Consider the following 25098-nt stretch of genomic DNA (forward strand, 5'->3'; position numbering starts at 1 on the left):
TATATATATATATATATATAGATATAGGGCAAAAGGAAATCAAAAGCAAAACAAAACAAGAAAAAGAATGGGTAGTTCCAGGTCTGTCTGCTGACCCTTATGTACGTTTCCTGATCAAGTCTGATGAGGTGCAATGGCTGATTTTTAAGATCCAATTGCCAGACCTTTCTTCTGAGGAGTATCTAGGTGGACTCGAATCTCAAAATATTTAATTAATGTGTTAACCATTTGCACCACTCAGGGACTCCTAGAAGCTATAGTATATAATGTGAATTCATTTTCACAACTATCTTGGGACAGATATAAGCTGTAATCTCACCTATGATTTAGGTAGGTATTCATTGCTGTCTAAACACACCAAGTATTTCCACAGCCTTTTTCTACCCTGTTTCCTCTGGCTGTAATTCTTTCCTGTCCATCATAGCCCTTATCTGCCTGTCACATTTAGATTCAGCTTTCAAGACTCAGAGTACATGTACCTTGCATTTTGATGCCTCCTCCAACTTTCCTACTCTAATCCTTTCCACTGACCAGAAATAATGGCTCTCCCATTGACTTCCATAACAATTTTGTTTCCATTATATTTATTTTTAAATCTTTGTACAAATCCCAGATATCTATTATATATATATTATATATAGATATCTATTATTATATATATAAATAATTTTATTGGGGGCTCTTACAGCTCATAACAACATCAATTGTACCATGCATCAATTATATCAAGCACATTTGTACATACGTTGCCATCATCATTTTCAAAATATTTTCTTTCTATTTGAACCCTTGGTATCAACTCTTTATTTTAACCTCCCTCCCCAACCCTTACACCATCATGAATCCTGATAAATTATAAATTATTATTATTTTCATATGTTACACCATCCGCTGTCTTCCTTCACCCACGTTTCTGTTGTTTGTCCCCCTGGTGGGGTATATGTCGATCATTACGATTGGTTCCCCCTTTCTCCTCCCTTTCCCCCCACCTTCCCTTTACCTTCATCGTATCACTACTCCCATTACTGTTCCTGAGGGGTTTATCTGTCCTAGATTCAGTGTGTCGAGAGCTCTCATCTGTACCAGTGTACATGCTCCGGTCTAACTAGATTTGTAAGATATATCTGAGTTCGTGAAAGTGGAGGGGCGGAGGAAGGAAGCATTAAAGAACTAGAGGAATGTTGTGTGTTTCATCGGTGCTATACTGCACACTGGCTGGCTTGTAACTTCCTTGTGACCCTTCTGTGAGGTGATATCTAACTGTCTACAGATGGGTTTTGGTCTTCACTCCAACCCCCCTCATTCTCATTGATATAATTGTTTGTTTTGGGTTCTTCTGATGCCTGATACCTGATACCGTTGACACCTCATGATCACACAGGCTGGTGTGCTTCTTCAATGTGGGCTTTTTTGCTTCCCTGCTAGATGACCACTTGGTTTAACGTCAAGCCTTTAAGACACCAAATGCTATATCTTTTAATAACTGGGAACCATCAGCTTTATTCACCACATTTGCTTATTATTTTTCTTCAGCGATTGTGATAGAAAGGTGATCATCACAGAATGCTAGGTTATTAGAGCAAAGTATTCGTGCACCATAGCACTTTTATTATAGCTTTATAGAATTACTAACATTTTGTTATATTTATCTATCTCTTTTAACTAGACCAAATTCTTTGAAGGTGGGAATTACATCTTACATTTGAATTCTTCAAAGCACCAAGAAAAATGCTTAAACTATAGTATTTAATAAGTTATTGCTGAATGAATGGCTAGGTAGATAACCCATTTCAGATAAGGAAACATGCTGGTTGACTTGTCTGAAGTCATTAGAAATGCAAGATAGAAACAATTAGAGACTATAACCTTAACCTCCTAACAGTCAATCTAAGGCTTTTTATATATGAGATTATATTGCCTTAGGGGATCCAAGCAATAGCAACAAGGAAGAGAATCCTCAGTACAGAAATATCTAGAGTCACTTCCTGAACCCTTCTTTTGACTATTTAAATAAATATGATGATTTCCCCCCAAACCCTGCACTCAGTCTCTCGAGGATAGGTTTAATTATACCTGTTTAGTAACTTCTTGTCAGGAAATTTTCCTATCTCTGACATGTACCTACAGGCATCATATTTTGTTTTTACCTTTATGGGATTTACTGCAGAATAATAAATCCAGGAGACACATGCAGAGTCATTGGGTCCAGGGCCAGATCTCTCTGGTATGTTCCACTGGTAAGTGATCACCTCACCTAGGAAATATAAGAAAGGACCTTTACTTGGATGGAACCAGAAAATGTTTCCAATCCCCAGGTGTCTTTAAGAGGTAGTAGTAGGTGTATCCAAGCACTTTTAGTCCTGTTACACATTATTCCTAGACCAGTTTCCTTTTATTTTATTTGTGTGCCTTTTCTATTCTTCTTCTGGAGACATCTTTAGCCTCTTTTGTGTCCTCTACTCTTAGAGGTCGAGCTCCAGTTCTCTAGGAAGGCAGCCCTGCTACTCTTTTCTCTGCTTTTAATGCCATACCTCTTTTAGATTTTTTTCCTGCTTCCTTCTAAAGGTGACTGCTTTACCCAGAACCCTTAGGACCCTGTTTCTTTCCATACTATCTTCATAGAATCTTTTAGTCACTTTTCTCATATCAGTTATAATCTATGTATTGTGATTCATATTTTGTGCAATGCAAACATAATCATGGATAGAGTAAAGGGGGCAAAGAATAAAGGGGGAGAGTAAAGTAGAGGGGACATAATTAAAACAAATTTTTAGATGTAATTAAGTACCCCGAGGGAATCACTGAGGTTTGGGAGCTTAGGATCAAAATCTTAGGTAACATCTAGGTCAATTGGCACAATATATTTTAAAACACACAGTTGTTATACACTGTTGTTTTGTGAGTAGTTACTGGGTTATTAAATACTGTGAGTGGCTTTATAAGATGCAACTATTTTTCTCTTGCTGGCTGTAGAAAACAAACAAACAAGCAAAAAGGAGTGAATAAAATCAATGGTGCATTGAAATGAATAGTCCAAAGGATCATGTGAATCTCAGCCTTCATGAATGACTGCGATTAAACAAACTAGATGGTTCCAGGCTACCACAACTGACTCCCCCTTCTAGGGTCCTGGATCCAGAAGGTCCTAAAGAAGTGGAAGAAAAAAAATGTAGAACGAAATTAAAAATCATAAAAAATATTAGACATTGGTCTGATAGAGACTACAGAAATCCCCAAGACTATGGCCCTTAGATAATTTTGAAGCCTAGAACTGACCACACCCTCAGTGATCATTTTTCAATCAAAATTATGCAATAATAACTTTGGGGACTGTATTGGCCATTTCAAATCTGGTAATCATGCTATGCTGAAAACTATAGATTTAGGAGGAATGGCATCATATTCATCATAAAAAAGACATTTCAAAATCTATCCTGAAGTACAATGCTGTCAGTGATTCATATAAGTTCACATTGAAGTTGAAGAAAATTAAAACAATTCCACAAGAGCTAAAATTTTTAGTAAATATAATTTCAGAAAAAACATAAAGGTCCTTTGTATTGTATATTTGTCCTTATTTATTATGTCTGAAATGATTTAAAAGAAAACTAAAATATAGAAAAAATTTTATTGGGCACACCATGTACAATTATGGAAAGTGTTTCAACAACATAAAGGGAGGAAGAAGTAGTATAAAACAGAGCTGCTGAAATTAGGTTTCTATAAATTTCAACCAGGCTGCTATAAATGTAAGATATTAAATGCAATTCTCACGTTAAGCACAAAGAAAATATCTTTTAAAAAATAGGAATCAATATGGCATACTACAAGAAGAAAACTAAACACAAAAGTAGGTAGTATTGGAGAAATAAAACATATGACAGTATAACACACACAACAAGGCAGGAGAAAGTCCTTCATTTGAATAATTGCTTTAGTTATAAGTGAATTAAACTCGCCAATTAAATGCACAGCTTGGAAAAATGCATAAAAGTTGCCACCTAACGGTCAGTGTTCTCTCTGCTTTCCCGGACGCCCAGAGCCAGTGACCATGGGGAAGATGCTGAGGTAGCTGGCCCGAGCCTAACTCGAGTCTTTGCTCTGGCCCCACCACAAAAATTGGGCCGAGGCACAAAAAAGGCGTGAGTCCTTCCTGCCTAGCAGACTGGCTTTCATGAAACAGAGGAGGATGGGTCTAAACAACTTTGCTCAGAAGAGTGCCAACTACTATGCTCGCAAACGCCCTGAAGTGCAGTCTAATTTGAAATTTTCCCAACCTCGGGAGCCAGTGCTTATAAATGCCAACCCTTCACCTCTGCCCAGTCCGTCTCAGCAAATCAACTTTGGCCCATCGTCCTATCCTCATGCAAAACAATCAGACTTCCACTTTTCAAAGTCACTGGGAAAGAAAATTTTGGCAATATTCTGCTAGTGAGACACAGGCAGAAGAAGCATTCTATGTCATCAGAGTTTTGCAGAAGAAAGCAATCCTGAAAAAGAAGAAGGAGTAGTACATTATGTCAGAGCAGAATGTTCTACTGAAGAACATTAAGCACCCGTTCCTCGTGCTTCTCTTTCCAGACCGATGACAAGCTGTATTTTGTCCTGGACTACATCAATGGTGGGGAGCTGTTCTACCATCTCCAGAGGGAGTGCTGTTTCCTGGAACCACGGGCTCATTTCTATGCTGCTGAGATAGCCAGTGCCTTGGGCTACCTGCACTCTCTGAATATTGTTTATAAAGACTTAAAACCAGAGAATATTCTGCTGGACTTACATTGTCTTGACTGGCTTTGGGCTCTGCAAGGAGAACATTGAACATAACGGGGCGATATCCACCTGCTGTGGCAACTCTGAATATCTGGCTCTGGAAGTGCTTCATAAGCACTTAGCTTCATAAGCATAACCTTACAACAGGAACATGGACTGGTGGTGCTGGGGGGCTATTTTACACGAGATGCTGTATGGCTTGCCTCCTTTTAACAGCGGCAACACTGCTGAGATGTATGACAACATTCTGAACAAGCCCCTCCAGTTGAAGGCAAATATCACAAATTCTGTGATACACCTCCTGGAAGGCTTTCTGCAGAAGGATAAGACCAAGAGGCTGGGCAAAAAGCATGACTTCAAGGAGATTAATAATCAAGTTTTCTTTGCTCTAATTAACTGGGATGATCTCATTAATAAGAAGATTTCACCTCCTTTTAACCCAGTTCAGTGAAGAGCCAGTCCCCAACTCCATTGGCAGGTCCTCCAAAAGTCTCCTCATTACGGCCAGTGTTAAGGAGGCAGCCAAGGTGTTCCTGGGCTTCTCAGATGCACCACTACCGGCATGGACTTTTTCATCTGAGCAGCCCTCAGTCACTTCTGAAAGATTCTCTGTGTTACTAAATGTTTCAGTTTGCTTCCTGGTAGAGATCCCAGCTGACAGACCATCTTTAAGGAGAATTTCCACATCTTTGGAAGCTGGGAGATTGTCACTACACACTTTGCTGGAAGCTTTTTCGAAGAGTACACCTTCCTTCCAGAGAACAGAGGTTTACACCCTCTCTCCCTCTTCATTCCAATATGGCTCTTTCTCTGAGACAAGCAGTAGGGTGAGCCCCCTGGCCAGGTAGCCCTGGAAGTACTTCAGAGGAAGGCTCTTCTGAAGGGCTGCCTGGGCTGTGACACTGATGACTATGAACTGTGCCTTTTTGATGAGATCATGTTAGGTCCAAAGCTTTTCCTATCACAGCATGCTCTGGTTCCTTATTTTTCCTCTTGGGATCTGCTGTGTGAGAGGCAACGTTGAGCGGTGTGCGTTTTCACAGGTGGGTTGTGTTCTAAGCAGCAATGTGACACTTATAAGACACTACAACGTGGGACATTCTTTCTTCCATATTTGGAAGCTTTGTTTCATTTCGTTTTTGTAAGACATAAATACTTAAGAACAAAAATTTATGGAAACGGTCTTGTGATGACTTGTACTCAGATGCTTACAGAAAGCATTGCTGTTATTAACATTTCTTTTTCCAGAAAGGGATTTTAATGAACCAATGCCTATCTGTCGGTTGAAGAGGTGGGTGTTTTCATTGTTTAAAATGTCACCTGTAAGATGGGCATTATTTATGGGGTTATTTTGTTGTTGTTGTTGTTTATTCCTGATCATTGTATGTGTTATATATATTTTAAAAAATAGTCTGCACATTGGGTTATAACATTAGAAAATTTAAACTTAGAGGCTTATTTGGATTGTTATCCACCATTTTTAAAGTACTGTAATTAACATGGATATAATATATACAATCCTCCCTTCCCCACCACACAACTATTTTTGTGTATGATGAACCAGTTTTTGTTTGCAATAAAACCTGGAAAAGTATTTACCCTCCCCCCCAAAATTTCCCACTAACTTGATTTGCTAGTACTAGAAATACAATTCTGAAGCAAAGACAAGTATGCTGGAAATTAAAGGGAGTAAAATATTTTATGAAAATAGCAATCAACTCTTGGGGATGGACAACAGAAAAGTGAGTGAAGGAAGACGTCGGACAGGGCAAAATATGACAAAATAATAATTTATAAATTATCAATGGTTTATGAGGAAGGGGGGAGTGGGGAGGGAGGGGAAAAATGAAGAGCTGATGCCAGGGGCTTAAGTGGAGAGCAAATGTTTTGAGAATTATGAGGGCAATGAATGTACAAATGTGCTTTACACAATGGATGTATGCATGGATTGTGATAAGAGTTGTATGAGACCCTAATAAAATGATTTAAAAGTCAAAAAAAGAAGAAAATGGCAATTAAACAAAAATTAACACGACTATATTAATATCAGACAGAATAGACTATATTAAAATTTGTCACGGATTTAAAGAAGGATATTATAATTATAAAACTTTCAATTCAAGAATCTATGAGATAGGAGATGAGTCAAGAGGGTGTCCAGGTAGAATTACACACGTGGAGCTCCTGCTGCTAGACCAGAAAATTAAGAGGTAAGAAGGATAATACTTGGAGGCTGGGTGCTAAAAATAGGCTCAGTGTACTAGGGTTGGGATCTGACCTCCCCTTTTGACTTTCACACATTAAGCAATTCAAGAACACACAGAAATGCGCTAAGGTCACTGTGTCTGTCTGCTAAGCCCGTGCCATGTCCAGAAGGACAGAGTCTGCCACCCCTTCCTGTGTACTAGTCCTAAAGCTAGCAGTAATTTCCACTGACTGCTGTCTAAAAGTGGCCATAATCTCAGGTTCATAGAGAGCCTCTGAGAGCTAGCCACAAGACCCCACACCCGAGGCCCCCAAGCTGCTAGCTACCCTGCGCCTGCAACCTAATATTTTGCAACTCCCCTCCTCAGCAAGGAATGGAGTGACTACATCTGCCATCCCCTTCCCACCTCTCCCCAGCTCCTTACCTGCCAGCATGGATAATGATATATAATTAGACAATAATTTTCAGCAATCAAAGAGCTGCAGTTCCACAGAGCACAATCAGATAGAGGAACAGGACACAGGGTGGCAGTCAGGGGCTAATTTAGACCCAGTCGGTCCCAAACTCTCCCTGCTAAGCTGGGTCCCCTTCCCTGGGGACAGTAAAGCAGAGTCCTGATACCAGGGCACCTCATAAGTCCATTGTAAATAGGGGGAAATTTTTTTTCTTTGTAAAAAAGGCTTTCAATTCCAAGATATAGGCCTGCAGAATTCTGTCCATTAGTGTCCATTAACATAACAAGGTAGTGAAAGTGAAACTCCAGAGCTCAGCCTAGGGTCTTTAACATAACAAACAGCAAAGACCAACAGGCAGTATCACTCTTTGAAAGGCTGGAAATTGTCGACTGACAACCCAGCCAGACCCATGGCCTGGCTTCAGGCCTGCCCAAACACAGTCAAGTGTCATACCTACAGTCACCAGCATTAGCCCAGTCTATGATGCCCCCCACTGCTGTTGGACACTGAGTCTCCATGGCACCCTGCTTACATAGCAGTTCGACCGACCACCATAGAAGGCCACAGGCAACCCATGAAAACACCCTTACCAATCACACAGAGTAAGAGCTCAGGTACCTTACTCTCCTAGGAACATGGCACCTAATTCTTCCAAAATGACACAGAAACAGCAACATCGTGCATCACCCTCAACAAGAAAACAAGAATGACAAAATACAACAGCAGAACTAACAACGCTCATAGAAGAATCAAACATGGATCTGCCACAAAAAGAAATCTCCAGAAGGCTGCTTGGAGTAATATAGGAGATGACAGAAGCAAATCAGAATAAGGACACAGTGATAGAGGTGATGAAGTCCCGATAGATGGGATATAGTCCACAATAGAGGGGATAAAGTTCACACACCAGAGGGAAATACAAGAGCTAATGGATGAGGTAACAGAAGCAAAACACAAAATCACAGATCTGACTAACAGACTAACAGAGGCAGATAATCGTACCAGTGATCTCGAGGACAATCAAGCAGATTTGAACAAACAGGACAGTCAAACAAGACAATCAAAGAGGTGGAAGAAAGCCTAAGATCAATGACAGATGCTATGAATATGAACAATATTTGAATAATTGGTCAGCCAGAACAAGACACAATGAAGAAGTCAACAGCTAAATTAATGAGGGAATTTCTGGAAGCAAACTTTCCCACCTTAATGAATGAGAATCAGACACTCATAGAGGAAGCAGAGAGGACACAAATTAGACTAAACCCCAGGAAGAATGCATCAAGGCATATAATAGTTAAATTATCCAACTTTGAGGAAAACTAAAATCTTAAGAGCAGCAAGAAAAAAAAGCAGTCACAAACAATGGTACTCATGTAAAAATATGCTTAGATATATAAGCATAAATCATGAAGAGGAAGGGAGCATGGAGTAACATATTCTGAAACTTGAAAAAATAAAATACCTGCTTGAGAATCCTCTACCCTGCCGAAGTATCTATTAAGATAGATCGTGAGATAAGAGTTTTCCAGGAAAAGGAAAAACTCTAAGAATATACCATAAGACACCTAATACTGAGGAAAATCCTTGCTGACTCACTATGGTCAGAAGACCAACATCCTCCAAGCACAAGCATGAGACCACCATATAGCCCAACTTCACCCAGAAGCCTGATAACAATTTCTAAGATAACATGGTCTCAGAGGGAAAAGAAAGCAAGAAGGAAGCCCCACCTACAAACACAGTATATTGATATGAAGGGAGATAGGAAAACACCCAACACAAAAGATACAAGATAACAGCAATGAATCCACAGATTGTGATAATAACTCTGAACATCAATGGCCTGAATTCATCCATTAAAAGACAAAGGCTAGCAGACTCAGAAAACATAACCCATGCATCTGTTGCCTGCAAGAGACACATTTTAAGCTAGCAAACAAAAATAGACTAAGAATAAAAAGCTGGCAGAAAATATACCAGGCAAACAGCAACTGAAAAAAAAAGCAGGGGATGCAATCCTAATCTCTAACAAAATTGACCTCAAGGTGCAAACCATAACAAGAGAGAAGGAGGGGCACTATATAGTGCTCAAAGGATTAGTAAACCAAGAACCAGTGAGCATAATAAATATATGCATGCCTAATGGGAGACCCGCAGAACTCATTGAACAAACTATTCAAAAGATGAAAAAGAAATCACAAATTTAATAACCATAGTAGATGACTTTAATACACCGCTATCAGAGAAAGATAGATCAGTGGAAAAGAAGCCCAGCAAGGAGGCTACAGAGGTAAACACTACAATTAGGCAACTGGACCTTATAGATATTTATAGAGCTCTCCATCCAAATGCAAATAAGAAACTCATTCCTTTTAAGTTCATATGGCTCATTTTAGAAAATAGACCACATGCTGTGGCACAAATCGAGCCTGAGTAAATTCAAGCATATAGAGATTATGCAGACGTCCTTCTTGGATCACCACACCATGAATCTGGAGAGCAAATAGAACAGAGACAACTGAACAACCCCTCCAATAGCAAAAGAAAAACAAATAAAAATCAGAGCAGAGTTAAATGAGAGGGAAGACAAGAGTCTGTATTCTAATGAATTCAACAACGTGGAAGACATGGACATATACTTGAAAAACTATCCTTCCCGATTATTCCCGGTAGGATAATCCCCGGTAGAGGTCAAGAACCTCATCAGACTAATAGCAAAGAATAAATAGATATAGCTATCAAGAAACTACCAATAAAAAAAGCTCCTGGGCCAGACTGCTTCACATGAACATCATACCAAACATTCAGGGAAGAGCTGACACCGATCCTCCGCAAATTATTCCAGAGCATAGAATATGATGGCAAAGTACCAAACTCATTCTATGAAGCCAGTATAATTTTGATACCCAAACAGGGCAAGGGTCCACCAGGAATAGAGAACTACAGAACGATATCTTTAATAAACATAGATGCAAAAATCCTTAACAAAAATATTATCCAATAGAACACAAAAGTACATAAAACATATCATCCATCATGATCAGGTGGGATTAATCCCAGGATGCAGGGATGGTTTAACCACCAAATATCCATCAATATTATACACCACATTGATAAGAAAAAGTATTAGTCACATGATAATATCCATAGATGCAGAAAAAGCATTTGACAACTTCCAAAACCCATTCCTATTTAAGACACTCAATAAGATAGGATAATTCAAGCTATCTACAAAAAATCAACAGCTTACATCATAGTCAATGGAGAAAAGACAAAAACACTCTCACTGAAAGGGGGACCAAACTAGGCGTCCCCTGTCCTCTCTTCTGTTCAACATTGTACTGGAAGTCCTAGCTAACAACATAAGACAACAGAAGGACATTAAAGATATCCAACTAGGAGAAGAGGAGTTTTTTCAGACCACATGATTCTGTACACTTTACCTGACTTTAACACCTACTACACAGCCACAGTGGTAAACACAGCATGGTACTGGTATAATGAGAGATACTCAGACCAATGGAAAAGAATAGAAAATCCAGAAATAAAACCATCAGCATATAGACAACTGATCTTCGACAAGGGCCCAAAAAGCATCAAGTGAGAGGCAAATACCCTCTTTGACAAGTGGTTCTAGAAATAATGGATATCCACCTGTAGAAAAAAGAAACAGGATGTTTACTTCACCCCATGCACAAGCACAAATTCAAGCTGGATCACAGACCTGGAAGTAAAACCCCAAGCTATCAGGACCATCAATGAAGAAATTGGGACAGACCTAAGAACCTTGACTCAGTGAATACATAGGTTAAGTGCAACAAGGAAAGGTACACATATAGAAAGTACAGCCTCTGTGGAAAGCAATCTGGTGATATCTTCATGACCACCAATAATGGAGGAGAGTTCCTATCATGCCACATTCCCTCCAACATTGGAAACAACTTAATTTCCATTCATAGATGAGTGGATTAGTAAACTGGCACATACACACAATGGAGTACTATGCCTCACTAAAAAGCACCGATGATCACATGAAGCACGTCATTCCATGTGAAGATTTGGAGGAAACTATGCTAAGGGAAGTCAGCCAATCACAAAAGGACAAGTACAACATGAGGTAATTATAATCAGCATAGTAGGTATAGAAAAAAAGTCACTTATACAGGTTGAGGTACAGACAATCAGGTAGAGGCCAGACCAAATACAAAGAGGTGCATGATATTATAACACAAAGAAGGGGAAAGGGGGGAAAGGGAATGATGAAAATGGAGAGGGGAGGGAGAAGATGGCATGGGGAGAGCAGGACACTAACCCATGCAGCTGGGCGGGTGGGGTGTGTGTAGTATTGCTTATATCTCCACAGAACTGGGAATGTGCATACAAACCCCACCAAATCTTGATGGCAACATACATGGATAAATGCATGAAAAGATTAGGCTATAGGGCCAGCCCCAAATAGAGCCATACTGACCCTGTCCCAAGAAGTATGTGGATCAGAGAACAACACTAAAACTACAGGTTGGGGAGAGTGGCCAGCATACCACGCCCACACAGAAGCAAACCAAGAAAGCAAAAGAGAAAGGGACGGCCTAGACCCCATATCAACACACTAAGATCAGAGGATGACATCCCTGCATGGAGCTACAGAGAAGACTGTGGAGCCGACAATAGCTCAAGGAATGTCACCTAACTGAAACATACCGCAACAGAGGACAATACTGGGGACACACAGCAGGGAGTTACTCTGGTCTGAATCCCCAAGAAGGGAACATATCAGATCAGCAACTGGAGCAATGTCAAGCCACAAAGCCTCTAAAGAATGCCCCAAATAGACTTTAGGCTAGGAGGGGCAGCTCCCAAAATTGCTCCAGAACCAGTAGGGAGAGAGTCATAAAGGTCAGTGGACAGACGTGGAATTGTGTATGGTTTTTTTTTTTCCATTTTGTTTCTTTTAATCTTTTGTTTGGTCTATGTTATTGTCGGTTTGCCTACATATATAAGATAGGCATGGAAGTAAGCTAGACATCCTGGGTGCGTTGGAGCAACAGCATTCTAGCTGAGAGTAATTACAAAGAGGCGGAAGTAGGGTGAGCATAATGGTGGGGCAGGAGGAAGGTAAAAGGAAACAGAGGAACGATTCAGGAAGCAAAGCTATGGATAGAGATATAAGCATACATGTGTACATACGTAAATACACTAATTCATAAAAATAGAGCTATTGGCCTATGTGCATATGTGCACTGAGGTATTGGACAGAGTTCAGGCTTCTGCTCATACCCTCCTTGAATGGAAGAACTCTTAATGGGTGCAAAAGCAAATGTGGTGAAGAAAGTGGATGGTGCCCAGCTTTCAAAAGATATAGCATCTGAGGTGTTAAAGGCTTGGGGTTAAACAAGTGGCCAACGAGCAGAGAAGCAACAAGCCCACGTGGAATAAGCACACCAGCCTGTGCGATCATGAGATGTTGTTCAGATTGTGTAACAGGCATCAGAAGACCCATAACAAACAAATACAAACAGACAAACAAAGAATCTATCAGACAGTCTCATCTCTCTCCATCAGAACAGCTGCTGGGTTTGAACTGCTAACCTGTGGTTAGCAGCCTGATATTTAACTCACAGGTCTCCTACATACAGTCTTCCTATATATCTATCTTATCTATATATCTTTATCTCTAGCTAGCTTTATCTCTAGCTATGGGAGCATCTAACAACAATAGCCCAAGATAACATTGATAGAACTAAAGGGAGAAGTAGAGAGATTCACATTAACACTTGGAGACATCAGTATGCCAATTTCTATAATGGAAAGAACATTTAGGCAGACCATCAATAAAGAAATAAGAACTTGAACAACTAAACCTAACATACATACATGGAATCCTCGACCCCAAATCATATTCTTCTCTTAACACACCTGGATTATTCCTCAGGAAATACCACATGTTAGATCACAAAGCAAGCCTCAGAATATAAACACACACACATATAGATGTATATATACAAAAGTCCTTTTCTAACACATGAAAACAAACTAGAAACCAATTATAATAGTAAAATTGGAAATTCCACAAAAATTCGAAGTGTGGAAATGTGGGGAAAAAAACAAAACATTATTACACAACTAATAGGACAAAGATGATTTAACAAAGTGGACTAGAAAATACTTAGAGATGAATGAAAAGGAAATTCAATCCTATGAAAATTATGGAATTCTGTGAAGATAATGATTAGAGAGAATATTGTAGCTATGGGGGAGGGCTTTTGGTGGTATGTACCACATGGGCAATGTTCACCCGGGATTCTGAGTACATCCTGGGGACACAGGTCAGGTATCAAGGTGCAAGGGGACACTGAATCCTTGATTTTCAAGGTGCACAGCTTACTATAGAGGTTGCATCAGTGAGATCCTATGATGGAACTCCACAGGGTGAATTGGACTCTACCTCAGACACACCTATCACTTGAGGACTTAAGTTGGAAAATACATGGTGTCTGAGAAGACAGCTGTACCAAATTTGGTGAACTGTTGGGAGGAGGACAAATAATATCTTCCTACCCCATGGTCAGATGATTTGGGCTCAGCAATTTGTTTACTTTTTACCCCCTCTCTATTCTCTCTTTCCTGCCACAGTCTCAGCGGGCTCAGTTTTTTTCTCTCTCTGTGTTTTTCCCCCCATCTCTTTCCTTTCACATGATACTGCAGGCCTCCAGGCCACTCCCTTCCACCTATGGGCAACTCCCCCTGCCCTACACCCACCTGGAGGAGCTCCTAACTTCACACTGTGACCTTACACATGGCTCGGAAGATCCCATCTGCCTTCTACACACTCCAAATGGCTGGAGAATTTCCCCTTCAAACAGCTAGGGGAACTCCTGCCTACCCTCCAAGGTCCTCTAAGTGGCTGAGGGAACTCACAGCCACCCTTTGTGGTGCTCCACTTGGCTGGGAGAACTTCTTCCCACCTTCCACGGTGGTCCATGTGACTTGGGGATCTCATGCCTGTCCTCTGCGGCCCTACGTGTGGCTGAAGGAACTTCCTTCCACCTGCCACTGTGCTTCAAACAGCCTAACACAGCTTTTCCAGTCCTCTATAGTGCTCCACGCTGCTGCTGGAACCTCTGTGGTGATTTTGCCGACTAGGGCAATTCCGTCCACAATCCATTGTGTTCTACACCAAAGCAGTCACATCCATCCAATCTCTGTAGCACTCCAATTGCAGAGGAGATCCCTATGTGCCATCTGAGGTGTTCCAAGCCTCTGTGGGCCACACCACCAGGGTGTCCTTTGAGATAATCCAGTGTAATACCATCTTTGAAGCCCACAACCACCCAACCAGCGTCCCCTGAGAGGACCATCCAACTTGCCCTCCAAATAGTAGAATACTCATTCGCCAACAGACTTGAGGAGGCAGAGAATCGCACCAGTAACCTGGAAGAAAACCAGACATACTTCAATAAATGGGAAAGACAGTTAAAATAATCAGAGAAGCTGAGGAAAACCCGAGAGCCATATCTGATGCTATGAATAGGGTCATTAGAATAATTGGACTACCAGAAAAGACACAACAAAGAAGTTAATGACAAAAATAGCCAGGGAATTTTAGAGGAAAACTTACACAGCTTAATGAATGAAAACTCAGGCAACAATTCAGGTGACTGAAAGAACAGCAGCTAAGCTGAATCCAAGGAAGTCACCAAGCTATGTGATAGTTAAACTAAGCAACTTTGAGAATGTGGAGAAAATCACAATAGCAGCCATGTAAAAAGAAGCTGTCACATATAAAGGTACCCAAATAAGAATATGCTCAGACTTATCAGCAGACACCATGAAGAAGAGGAGAGAATGGAGGATGAAGAACTTTCTATTGAAAAGGAGTGGGAACTGGCCCAGATCAGACATGAAATTAGGAGAATGAGAATATGACATACCAAAACCTTTGAGACACAGCAAAGGATGTTTGCTTCCTTTCCTGAGAAATTTGACAGCAATACATGTGCACATGAATAAGGAAGAGAAACTTATGCTTGACATACTAACACAAAACTTACAGCAATTACAGCAGATTCAAAAGGACAATCTTACTAATAGCAAAAAAATAATAAAAATCAGGGCTGAGATTCATGAAAGGGAAAACAAGAAAACTATGGAAAAAATTAATGCAACTAAAAGTTGGTACTTTGAAAGGATTAACAGAATTGACAGAACAATGACAAACTTAACGAAAGAAAGGAAGGAAGAAATTTCAATATCAAGGATGAGGGATAAAACATGGAATACTACTACTAATGAAATCAAAAGGATTATTACATAGTGCCATGAAGGCCTGTACTCCAATGAATTCAACAACTTGGAAGACATGGACAAGTAATTGGGAAAACAATCTCTCCCTAGACTATCCCAGATGGATGTCAAGAATCTCAACAGACCCATAGCAATAGAAGAAATAGACAAGGTTTTCAAGGGATACCAACAAAAAAAATTCCCTGGGCCAGATGGCTTTACAAGAGTATTGTACCAAGCATTCATGGAAGAACTGACACCAATCCTATACAAACTCTACCAGAACAAAGAAAAAGACAGCAAACTTCTGAATTCTTTCCATGCAGCTAGTATAACTGATACCTAAAGTGGACAAGGATCCCACGAAAATCAAGAACTAGAGATCAATATTTGCAATGAACATACATGCAAAAAAAATCCATAACAAAATACTAGACAATAGACTATGAAAGTATATAAAACAAATAATTTACCATGACCAAGTGGAATTCATACCAGGGAGCAGGGATGATTCAACATAGGAAAGACCATTAGTATTATTCAACAGATGGACATGAAAGATTATAAGAACCACATGATAATATTGATAGCTATGGAAAACATTTGACAACATCCAACACCAATTCCTGTTTAAGCCAGTGAAGAAGATAGGAATGGAAGGAAATTTACTCAATATAATACAAACTATATATGAGAAACCAACCACCAACGTCGTAGTCAATGGAGAAAAGACAAAACAATCCTACTGAGAAAGGGGACCAGACAAAGATGCCCCTTGTCCCCACTCTTATTTAACATTTTACTGGAGGTCCTAGCTAACAACATAAGGTAAAAAGACATCAAAAAGGAAGAAAGAGGCGAAACTATCATTATACGCAGATTATATTATTTTATATATGGAAAATCCCAGAAGCTCCACAAGGGGAGTGCTGGAAGCAATAGCGGAATATGACAGAGTAGCAGGATACAAGATCAGCAAACAGAAGTCTATCTGAATGCTATACACATTGGAAAAGGCCATGAAAGAGAAGATCAGAAAGGTAGTACACTTCACAATAGCCAATCACAAATTGAAATATCTATGGATATACCTGACTAAAAGAACCAAAAGATTTGTACGAGGAAAACTACAAAACACTATTACAAGAAACCAAGAGCGATGTCAACAAATGGAACGATAACCCCTGTATGTGATTTGGAAGACTAAATATAGTAAAAATGTCAGTTCTGTCCAAGGCACTCTGTAAGTTTAATGCTATCCCGATAAAAATACCATCATCTACCTTTAAAGAATTAGAAAAACTGACTACCACCTTAATATGGAGAGAGAAGAAGGCCAGAATTAGCAGAGAACTCAAGAAGGAGGACAATTTGTAGGGTTTGCTTAAAGTGTGGCATTGGTATAATGACAGATACTCAAAACAATGGAAATGAGCTGAAACCCAAAAATAAAATCATCAGCATAGACACAACTTAACTTTGATGAGGGCTCCAAAAAAAGAGGATTCCCTCTTCAACAAGTGGTGCTGGAAAAAAAAAAAGGATATCTACCTGCAGAAAAATGAAGCAAGACCCTTACATGCGCCATGCACAAGAATAAACTTAAGGTGGATCATAGACCTTGAGATAAAACCCCAAACTATGAGAGTCATCAATGAGGTAATTGGGACAAGCCTGAGAAATTTGGCTCAGGAAATACATTGGCTACTAGAAATAGGGAAGGACACAAAAACACGGAGAAAGAACAAATTGGTAAGTGGAAGATAAAACACCTGTGTACATCGAAACAATTTTCCAAGAGAGTAATAAGAGATCCCACAGACTGGGCAAATATCTTTCACAATGACACATCAGACAAAGGTCTTATTACTAAAATCTACACTACAACACAGTAACTTACAAGAAGAAAAGAACTAATTGCCCAATGAGGAGGTGGGCAAAGGGCCTGAACAGAAGTTTCACAAGGCCAGAAATCTGAATGGTCCATAAACATATGAGAAAATTTCCCTGATCATTAGCCAATAAGAGAATTGTGAATTATAACACCTAACACCCTCAAAGATAGCCCAATTAAAAAAAATCAGAAAGTAAAGGTCTTGGAGGTTGTCTGCTGGTGGACCTCTAGGTATGTACAGCCATTATGGAAATAGATTTGGTGCTATTTAAAACAGATGGCAATCGAGCTACCATCCTATCCAGCAATCCCTCTATTCAGCATATACCTAGAAAAGGCAGGAAATAAACCACAGCCAGACATGTGTACTCCAATGTTCATATCGGCGCAGTTCACAATTGCAAAGAGTAGAAAACAACCCAAATTTCCATCAACACATGAATGGATTAAAAAACTTTGACACATATAATCAATGGAGTACTATGCATCCCTAAAAAGCAGTGATGAATGCATGAAGCGCATTGCCACATGGGTCGAATTGGAGGAAATTTTGCTAATCGAAGTGAGCCAAGCAACAAAGGATGAGTACAACATGAGTCCACTGAGGTAAGCTTAAAAATGCAAAAGGGGCATAGGGGAAAAGCTATTATAAACATACAGTCCTGTGGTGAGGTCCAGGTACTATGGCAGGGCCAGAACAAATCCAGGGATACAAATGGCAGCCAGTGAAAAAGAAGGGGGAAAGAAAGAAAGAAAAGACACAGGTAGCAGGGGAACAGGGCACTCACCCACCCAAGGGGAGGGTATTGTTTATATTCCCACAGGAGAGGGAGAGAGGGACCAGACTTCAAGTATGCCAAGATGTGAATACAACATACCAGCATGAAGCAGGGAAACAATAGAGAGGTCTGCGGCACTACCCTCAAACCCAACTACGTGGACACTCTCCCCCCACCCCATCCCCTGAGAAGAATGCACTTCAGAGGACAGCACTGAAGCTATAGCTGCAGAGATTGTGATCAGAGCACACAGGATCAAATGAAGAGGGAAGGAGAGAGAGTGGAACACATCCTTGCCCACCAAGCCCTGAGGGCAATATTCCTGCTCAGAGTAGCCAATGCACAGAGAGGACCATAGGGCTGGCCCCACCACGAGACATGATGTCCCTCACTGAACCATAGAGCTACAGGGAACAACATTGGAGACACAGTGTGGTAATTGTGTCCATTCTGGGTGAAACACTGTGCAACAGAGCAACAGGGGGAACAAAACAATGAAGTCCCTGGGGAATACAAAAAATATGCTTGGGGCCAAGGTGTGGCACCCCATCAGATTCAACCATAAAACACTTCTCAAGGTCAAGAAACAGACCTGGAATTATTTATAGGCTTTTTTTATTGTTGTGGTTGTTTTCTTTTGTTGCTTTGTTTTGCTGTGTATTGTTTTTATGCTTACTATTATCTCTGCATGTCTCTCTAGATAACACAGGCAGGATAAAAATCCAGAGGAGAAAACTATGGGACCAACGGTTCTGGGGAGACATAGGTGAGGGAGAGGCAGGAAAAGGAAGGGGGGGTGCGCTAACAAACCCAGGGACAATGGAACAAAAGTGATTTAAAATTGATGTATAAGAGGGCATAGGATGCCTGGTGGGGCTTGATCAAGGGCAATGTAGTCGAAAAGAATTACTGAAACCCAAATGTAGGCCAAAGCTGATGGTGCCAGGCTATCAAAAGATACAGCATCTCAAATCTTAAATGCTTGAAGATAAACAAGCAGCCAACTAGCTGAGAAACAGCAAAGCCCACATGGATGAAGCACACCAGCCTGTGTGTGAGATATGTATGGGATCAGGTATCAGGCATCAAAGACTCAGAACAAAAAATCATATCAATGAGAATGAGTGTGTGTGTGGAGCGGAGACCCAAAGTGCATCTGTAGACAATTGGACATCCTCTTACAGAACGGTCATAAGGAAGAGAAGAGCCAGTCAGGGTCCAGGATAGAACAGATGAAACACACAATTTTCTTCTAGTTCTTCCATGATTCCTCCCCCAACCTTGATGATGACCCCAATTCTACCTTACAAATCTGGCTAGACCAGAGCATGTACACTGGTACAGATAAGAGCTCGCAACACAGGGAATCCAGGACAGATAAACTCCTCAGAAGCAATAATGAAAGTAGTGATACTAGGAAGGGAGGAAGGGGAACATGGAGGGAGAAAGAGGGAACCAATCACAATGATCTATATATAACCCCTTCCCAGGGGGCTGGACAGCAGAAAAGTAAGTGAAGGGAGACAGCAGTCGGTGTTAGACATGAAAAAAATGATAAATTATCAAGGGTTCATGAGGGAGGGATAATGGGGGAGGACAAAAACGAGCTAATGTCAAGGGCTTAAGTAGAATAAAAATGTTTTGAAATTGATGATGGCAACATATGTACAAATGTGCTTGACACAATGGGTGAATGTATGGATTGTGATACGAGCTGGAAGAGTCCCCAATATGATGATTTAAAGAAAAAAAAAGATAAGTATTATTCCAGCAAACCTGTCTCAATCACTCTGCTTTATTTGGTTTTTGTTTTCTCATATTAGGGGTACCATAGAGGTGCTAGAATTTTGGATGTTACCCTCTTGAAGTTATGGTACAGGTTTTTCGGTAAATGAAACCCAGGATTGATGAACCTTTATGTCTAGTAAGTAGAACAAAGTTATGGAGGGCATGGGATTCAGGGAAGGGGTAAAAGGGAGACGATGTCAAGGAGTACAGGAAGAAAAAGTCTGTTTGGAAACCTATTTTGGGAGCAAGTGTACAATTCCGCTTGATGTGATTGAACAATGGAACGACATGACATTTGTATTAGCTCTCAAGTAATATTAAATGAAAAGAACTACAACAACAACAAAAAGTCATAGATCCAGGAATGTATTTTGGGCTTAAAATAAATCTTAGCTCCAATTTAAGAACAATAAGTTCTTACATCATGCCCCTGCTCAATATTTACCCTCAGGAAGGGAACACAGAGAAAATGGGTGCGATTGCAAAATGCGAAGAAATTTGATGGTGCCCGACCATTAGATAAGATAGTGTTTGGGATCTTAAAGACTTATCTCCAAACAAGGAGCCATCTAAGTGAGATGTTCACTAAGTCCGCATGGAAGAATCGTACCATCATCAGTTACCCACATATCCTGAATCATATAATCATCAGTCGATGGAGGGATTAGTATCCAAGCCTAATGTGTGAGAATCTGGTTTGCAGAAAGCTATGAATGACAGCGGGAGCCCAAGATTTATTTGTAGAAGCAAATAGGAAATAAGCCTCGGATGAATTCCTTCTATTAACAATTGAGGGGTAGGAGGGAAATGATTACTAAACAGAGTTCATTAGAGAGTTGAATATATAACATCAAAGGCATAAATCTTTTTTATTAGGTACTTTTATTGGGGGCTATTACATCTCTTATCACAATCCATACATTCATCCATTGTGTCAAGCACATTTGCACATATGCTGCCATCATCATTTTTAAAGCATTTTCTTTCTACTTGAGCCCTTGATATCAGTTCCTCATTTCTCCCCTCCCTTCCCCACTGCCCTTCCTCATGAACCCTTGATAAGTTATAGATTATTATTTTCATATCTTACATCATCCTCTGTCGCCCTTCACCCACTTTTCCGTTATTTTTCCCCCTGGAATGGGGTTCTTGGTTGATCCTTGTGATCAATTCCTCCCTTCTCCCCCCACCTTCCCCTAATCCTACTGGTATCTCTATTCTCATTGTTGGCCCTGAGAGGTTTATCTATACTGGATTCCCTGTGTTGCGGGCTCTTATCTGTAGCAGTGTGCATGCTCTGGCCTAATCCAATTTGTAAGGTAGAATTGAGTTCATGATAGTAGGAGGATGGAAGCATGGAAGAACTAAAGGAAAGTTGTGTGTTTCATTGGTGCTAAACTGCACTCTGACTGGCTCATCTCTTCCTTGTGACCCTTCTGTGAGGGGATGTCTAATTGTCTGCAGATGGGCTTTGGGTCTCCTCTCCACGCGCCACCCCCCTGACTCCATTCACATTAGGTAAGATTTTCTTCTGGGTTTTAGATGCCTGATACCTGATTCTATCGAAACCTTATGATTACACAGGCTGGTGCGCTTCTTCTAGACCCCAGACACTATATCTTTTGATAGCCAGGCAGCATCAGATTTCTTCACCACATTTCCTTATGCACCCATTTTGTCTCCAGCGATCCTGTCTGGATGATGAGCATCACAGAATGCTGGTTTATTAGAACAAAGAGTTCTTGTATTGAGGCAATACTTGAGTCGAAGCCCAGTGTCCATCTGCAATCTTGATTCTTAACATATAGATATAAGTACATAGATCTATTCCCTTCTCTTTATATAAAAATATATTTACATATGTACATGCCTGTATTTAAACCTCTAAAAAATGTCTTTTGCCTCCTGGTTCTTTCCTCTATTTCCTTTTACTTTCCTCTTGTTCCACCATCATGTTCGGCCTTCATTTGGGTTTAGTAATTCCTCGCTGCTACATTGCCCTTGATTAAGCATACTATGCCTTTCTCTCCATTGATTTTAGCTCACTTGTTGTTTACTTGTCCCTGGGTTGGTCCTTCTCCCCACTTCCTTTCTCCCACTTCCCCTTCTCCCGTATTCCCCTGGAACCATTGGTCCCATTCTTTTCATCTCTGAATTGTTTATCGCGCCTATCTTATCTAGATAGACACGCAGAGACATCAATAGGCACAAAAACCAGGCAAAGCCAAACAAAACAAGAAAGAAAGTCAAATCCAACAAAACAATAACAACATCAAAACCAAAATAACAGCAATGAGAAATCCATTGACAAAAACGGAAAAGACTATAAATAGTTCGTCTGTTTGTTGGCCTTTATGAGTGTTTTCCAGTCGAGTCTGGTGGGGTGCCACATTCTATCTCCAAAGTCTATTTTTGGTATTTCTTTGGGATTTCATCACCTTTCTCCCTTTGCTGCTCTGTTGCATGCCCTTAGTGTTTCACCCCAGTGTGATGGGGTAAGATTGGGCACAATTCCCGCATTGTGTCTCCAGTGTTGTTCCCCAGAGCACTAGGTACAGTGAGAGATGTCACGTCTCGTGGTGGGGGCCAGCCCTATAGTCCTCTCTGTGCTTTGTCTGCTCTGAGCAGGAATATTGTTCTCGGGGCTTGGTGGACCAGGATGTGTTCCCCTCCCTCTCCATCCCTCTTCATTTCTCCTGTGTGTTCTAATCAGACGTGCCCCTCTCTCCAAGCTGTAGCTTCAGTGCTGTTCTTTGAAGTGCATTCTTCTGGGGACGTCGTAGGTGTCCACATAGTTGGGATTGGGGCTGGCCCCGCAGAGCTCTCCATTGGTCCCCTGGTACATACAAAGTTATAAATCTTAACTTGAATAGTTAAAATTTTGTCAGCATATCCCCCCTAGGATGCATGTTGGACCTGATCTGCTTTCCAAAATTTTCTGTATAATTGATTTCTATTGTTCTATTGGTTCATATTAGGATACATTTCAGAGGTGCTATGTCATTTTGGGGTCACCCTCTTGAAGTTATATTATATCTCCCCACCCCATTTTTCAATATATGAAACCCAAGACTGATGGACCTATAGGGACAGCAAGTAGACTAAGGATTACTGGGGGAAGGGAAGCTCAGTGATGCTGGTGGGGTGAAGGTGAGATGATGTCAAGGAGTCCATGTAGAAAAAGAATGTTTGGAAACTAATTGTGGTAGCAATTGTACAATTTTTCTGGATGTGATTGAACTATGAAGTGATACGATGTATAGATTATATCCTAATAAATACAAAAATTGAAATAAAACACAATGGGAAAAAAGAATATCTTGAATCAGTCGGCTGACTTTAAACCTCGAGAAAATAGAAAAAACTAAGAGAAAACTAATTCCAAATTCACCAGAATAACAGAAATTAGAATGAAGATAAGTTATATGGATAAATGAAAAACGTGATCACTAAAAGAAAAGTTGATTCTCTGAAAAGTTCAATGAAATCTACAAACGTTTAGGTAGACTGACAATGAAAAAGAAAACAGGGAAGATACAAGAAAATACTTAAAATTAGAAATTAAAGTGGAAATCATACTAGAATATAAAATAATAAAATACCTAGGAATAAACTTATCTATAGGGGTGAAAGACTTGTATGATGGAAAATAATGTAACATTCCTAAAAGAAACTAGTGAAGGCATACGTAAATGGAAAGATATCCCATGTTTTTAGGTTAGAAGATGATGTCAATATTAGAATGTCAATATTATACAAAGCTGTCTACAGATTCAATGATTTCCATTTCAACATTTCATCAGTATCTTTTGTAGCAATGGGAATGACTCAAATTCATAAGGAATTGCAAATAACATATTGAAGATTATTTTGTGGAAAAAAAGAAGTAAAACAATCATACCATCTGATTTCAAAACATACTATAACAATAAAGTAATTAAGAGTGTGGTACTGGCACAAGAATAGACAAATATATCCCTGGAATATAATTGAAACTCCTGAAATAATCTCATATATTTAGTCAGTCTATATGCTGTGCCTACTACATAGAAAATAAGAATCTATGAACAAATGGTATTGAAATTACTGGATCTCCATGTGCAAAACAATGAAGTTGCACATGTACCTAAAATCATATGAAAAATAACTCAAAATATATCAGTGACATGTACTAAAATCATAAAATTCTGAGAAGAAAACAGGAGGAACATTTTAAGACCGTCTTTTGGAAAGTGGATTTTAAAATATGAAACCAAAATGATGAGTAACAAGATAAAAAGGATAAATTATATATAATCAACACGAAACATTCTTTGTGTGCAAAAAATTGACTTTATCAACAAAATGAAGAGATAGCCTATGTAAAGAACTCCAAACCTCTGAACTCACAGCTATCAAATCCATTCTGACACATAGTGACTCTATAGGATCTACAGGTAGAACTTCCTGTGTGAGTTTCCAATACTGTAAGTCTTTATGGGAGCAGAAAATCTCATTTTTGTCTAGCAGATCAGCTGGTGGTTTTGAACTGGAGACCTTGTGGTTAGCAGCTCAACATGTTATCAGTACACCACCAGAGATCCTAAAGAACTTCTACAAAAACTGACTGCGATTGAGTCAATTCTGATTCATAATGACCTTATAGGACATAGGAACTAGTCTTGTGGATTTCAGAGAATGTAAATCTTTACAGGAGGAGAAAGCCTTGTCTTTCTCCCACAGAATGACTGCTGGGTTTGAACTGTGGGTCATGTGATTAGCAGCCAAACAGTAACACGCTATGCCACTAGGTCTCCTAAACTCCTACAAATCAACAATAAAAGGCAAAAAAAAAAAAACAATTAAAAATAGTCACAGGTCTGAATAGGCATTTATCTAAATAAGAAATGAGAAAATTGGATTTGCACAAGCAGAAAACAA

At 39.9% G+C, this 25098-nt stretch overlaps 1 protein-coding gene and 1 pseudogene across 5 annotated transcripts in view; one reads left to right on the forward strand and one right to left on the reverse strand.

The window, feature by feature from the left end:
- Window positions 1-25098, reverse strand: part of HEPH (hephaestin) — a 150717-nt gene that overhangs the window by 31938 nt on the left and 93681 nt on the right. For 3 of the 5 annotated variants that reach the window (XM_004715438.1, XM_013007924.2, XM_030887708.2), the window contains one exon: window positions 2148-2254. The exons of the other annotated variants lie outside the window; for them this stretch is intronic. In XM_004715438.1, coding sequence (XP_004715495.1) covers window positions 2148-2254 — 107 coding nt within the window. The remainder of the gene's footprint in view (window positions 1-2147; window positions 2255-25098) is intronic. 5 annotated transcript variants of the gene reach the window in all.
- On the forward strand, window positions 4052-5618 carry LOC105979758 (annotated as a pseudogene).

The sequence above is a fragment of the Echinops telfairi genome, unplaced genomic scaffold (genome assembly GCF_000313985.2).
Source record: "Echinops telfairi isolate 266 unplaced genomic scaffold, ASM31398v2 ScPeMD7_7423;HRSCAF=8461, whole genome shotgun sequence".
Lineage (NCBI taxonomy): Eukaryota > Metazoa > Chordata > Mammalia > Afrosoricida > Tenrecidae > Echinops > Echinops telfairi.